Below are 3,267 nucleotides of genomic sequence, written 5' to 3' on the forward strand. Positions count from 1 at the left end.
AAACAGATGGGCTAAAAATGTCAATGAACACCATTTCTAGATTCAGAGGGTTTGTGTGTGGGGGGTGCTGGGGGCTTGAAACCTAAGGTATTTTAGGCATGTGCTCTACTGCTGAGCTATACTTCCAGCCTAGGGTGAGTCCAGTGTGTTCCAAGTCATTGATCCATACATGGATATCAAATGCCTACCTCAGCTAGATCAATCAACGAACAACTACCCCACATGTCAAACTAACCAGACTAGGTCATTCTCCCAACCACCTACCTATAGCCTGGTCATGAGCCCACCTGACAAACATGTTTCCAGCAACACGCCTCTCACAGTACATCTAGTTAACTTTTCAACAGTAAATGATATCATTGGTCATGAACTGAGTTGTTTCCAGTTCATATGAACTGACAAGTATAGCTCCTCCAACATGTCTCTTCATGTCTCTTTTACAGCATACAAGGGGTCAGGCAGATGGCTTCACTCAGGCATCCCACAAAGTAGGGGAGTGTCCTTATGGGCAACCTTAACCTGCTCTAAAATTCGTCTCACATTAGCAGTGTGGACTCGAGCATCACCCCAAATCTTTATTTTCCTTACTCATAAGTTTAAGGCAGGATGCAGAGGTTTTTGAGGAAAACTCTCTTACGAGTTCCCTTCTATGTTTCTTCCCCCATCTGCTGCTGGCATGCAGAGAAACCAGTAGCAGAGGTCCTAGGAGAGGGCAGAGTGCAGATGGAAGGATCTTTGAATTGTGTCAAACATGACTGCCCACTGACCACCCTCAGAAACACTTACTGTGAGTGAAAATGGACTCTTCTTTTTGTGGTGGTGGTGGTGGTGGTTGGTGTTGAGTTCACAGTCTTCCTGCCTCAGCCTCTCAAGAGCTGAGATATCAGGCATACACCACCATGCCAGGCAACACCATGGAATTTTTATAAACCTTTTTGTATTTTTGCTACTGTAATTGGCTAGTACGTAGGGAAAAGCAGACTTAGGTACCTGTGTCCATGGTGGGATGGGAGAAACTGTCAGGACTATTAGGGATTGTAACAAGAGAAATTAAGCCTTGGGAAAGAAGGGGAAAAAAAGCACAGAATCTCATGCTGATCTATATGAGTTTATTTGTCAAAAGCTTAGACCTTCTCAGAGCGAAGAGATCAAAGAGCAGGCAGAGAGGTCCTCAGCTGGAGCAGGTGAGTGTCCCAACATGGAACCAGGTGACATACCATCTAGCACAGTCACCCTCCATCCCACACTAGTAGTGGACCACATAGAATCTAGAGTTTCATCAGTGTTTTAAAAGGCTCTCTGGAAGGGAAAAATTAGGTAGTTAGAAGTCAGTAGGAGAAAATCTATATCCAAACAATAGCACCCTGTACTTCAAATAAGGACAGAATTTTTTCTGCTGTATCGGAAGTTACCCCCTTTTTAAAAGCAGCTTTCCAGGCCAATAAGATGGTTTGGCAGCTAAGAGGACTTGCTACACAGCTTGTCAACCTACATTCAATCCCAAAGACCTACATGGTGGGAAAGAGAAAACCAACCCCCACAAGTAGTCCTCTGAGCTCCTCACACACGCCATGGCACGACTGAGCACACAGGCAAATGCACACACACATGCATGCATACTTCACACACACAAAATATTTTAAAATATTAAAGCAATTTTCCCCAAGAGGTTTGCTGATTGCGAAGACAGCTGGAGACAAGGTCTCGTTGGATCTGGTGAGAAGGAATCAGTGATTGGGTCATTGGACAAGGAAGGAGAATATAAACTGTGAGTGAGGTTATGAGGGAAGCAAAGAAACTGAGTATGATTGAAGGGAAAAAAATAAGCAGAGACCCCCAGGTCGGTGAATGGTAAGATATATTTAGAGATGGGAGGCTCCTGCTTTATCTGATAGCTTCTATGACTGGAATTTACATCACTGCATTTTTCTGCAACTTCTGATAGAGGGTTGATAGTGGTGAGAAGCAGAAATCAAGCATCCCACACCCTCACCTTCCCACCCGGAGAACTTACTCATTATCCAAGCAGATGCTTCCACAGTAGGTCCAGCAGCAGGTGTGGTTTGGACTTGCACATTTATGCACTTTGGTGCACCTTTTCCCACAAAACTGTGGTGGAGGCTGGACCCAGCACTGCTCAATTTTTATGATTTCACCTAGAATTGAGATGCTAGAAGTTGGCAGAACCATGACTTAAAGAAGAAACCCTTTCTGGATCTTGTACTCCATGCCTCAAAGTATCCCTGTCTTCTATGAAAATCCCTTTCTGGGCATGGTGGTGGATTTCTTAAATCCCAGCACTTGGGAGGCAGAGGCAGGGGATCTCTGTGAGTCCAAGGCCAGCCTGGTCTACATAGCAAGTTCCAGGCCAGCTGGGACTACAGGGAGAACCTGTCTTGAAAGAAAGAAAGAAAGAAAGAAAGAAAGAAAGAAAGAAAGAAAGAAAGAAAGAAAGAAAGAAAGAAAGAAAGAAAGAAAGAAAGAAAGAAAGAAAGAAAGAAAGAAAGAAAGAAAGAAAGAAAGAAAGAAAGAAAGAAAGAAAGAAAGAAAGAAAGAAAGAAAGAAAGAAAGAAAGAAAGAAAGAAAGAAAGAAAGAAAGAAAGAAAGAAAGAAAGAAAGAAAGAAAGAAAGAAAGAAAGAAAGAAAGAAAGAAAGAAAGAAAGAAAGAAAGAAAGAAAGAAAGAAAGAAAGAAAGAAAGAAAGAAAGAAAGAAAGAAAGAAAGAAAGAAAGAAAGAGAAGGAAGGAAGGAAGGAAGGAAGGAAGGAAGGAAGGAAGGAAGGAAGGAGAAAGAAAGCCCTTTCTTAAATCCTATCCAGTCTCATCAGAAGAGATCATCTCTGTACAGCATGCATGCCTTCCTTCCATATGTCACCAGAGCACTGTGGGACTCTGGGTCCATTTTTCATTCCCTAAAGGCTCCCAGACTAACTGTTGTATTTATTATCTCCATTTTGTTATTCAGCAATGTCTCACTCAGCCAAAACACAGAGGTTTTGAAAATGCGGGTTCAACAAAAGGTCACAAATAGCCAAAACGCAGCAATTAAGAGTCGCAGAATGCTGGTCCTTGGACAGGACTTATGTATTAAACTTCACCCACCCAGGGCTTAGGGACCATCGCAGAAGAGAGTGCAGAAAGATTGTAAGAGCCAGGGAGGAGGTGCAGGACCATATGGAAACAGAGGCCTACAAGCTCCTGGGAACCTGCTCATATGATTCTACAGCAAAGGTGTCAGCATACACAAGTCCCATGCAAACTCAGGCAGA

At 43.1% G+C, this 3,267-nt stretch overlaps 1 protein-coding gene and 1 non-coding gene across 2 annotated transcripts in view; both read right to left on the reverse strand.

Moving 5' to 3' along the window:
* Positions 1-455: 455 nt before the first annotated feature.
* LOC115068164 lies at positions 456-605 on the reverse strand. Its single transcript, XR_003847540.1, has one exon. It is a non-coding gene; the product is annotated as a U12 minor spliceosomal RNA (small nuclear RNA).
* A 663-nt stretch (positions 606-1,268) lies between these two features.
* Positions 1,269-3,267, reverse strand: part of Wfdc9 (WAP four-disulfide core domain 9) — a 5,981-nt gene continuing 3,982 nt past the window's right edge. Inside the window, exons 2-3 of the mRNA XM_008821562.2 lie at positions 2,015-2,156; positions 1,269-1,299 (exon numbers count right to left, since the gene is read on the reverse strand). Of these exons, the coding sequence (XP_008819784.1) occupies positions 1,269-1,299; positions 2,015-2,156 (173 nt within the window). The remainder of the gene's footprint in view (positions 1,300-2,014; positions 2,157-3,267) is intronic.

This window comes from Nannospalax galili, unplaced genomic scaffold (genome assembly GCF_000622305.1).
Source record: "Nannospalax galili isolate Female #2095 unplaced genomic scaffold, S.galili_v1.0 scaffold3288, whole genome shotgun sequence".
Classification (NCBI taxonomy): domain Eukaryota; kingdom Metazoa; phylum Chordata; class Mammalia; order Rodentia; family Spalacidae; genus Nannospalax; species Nannospalax galili.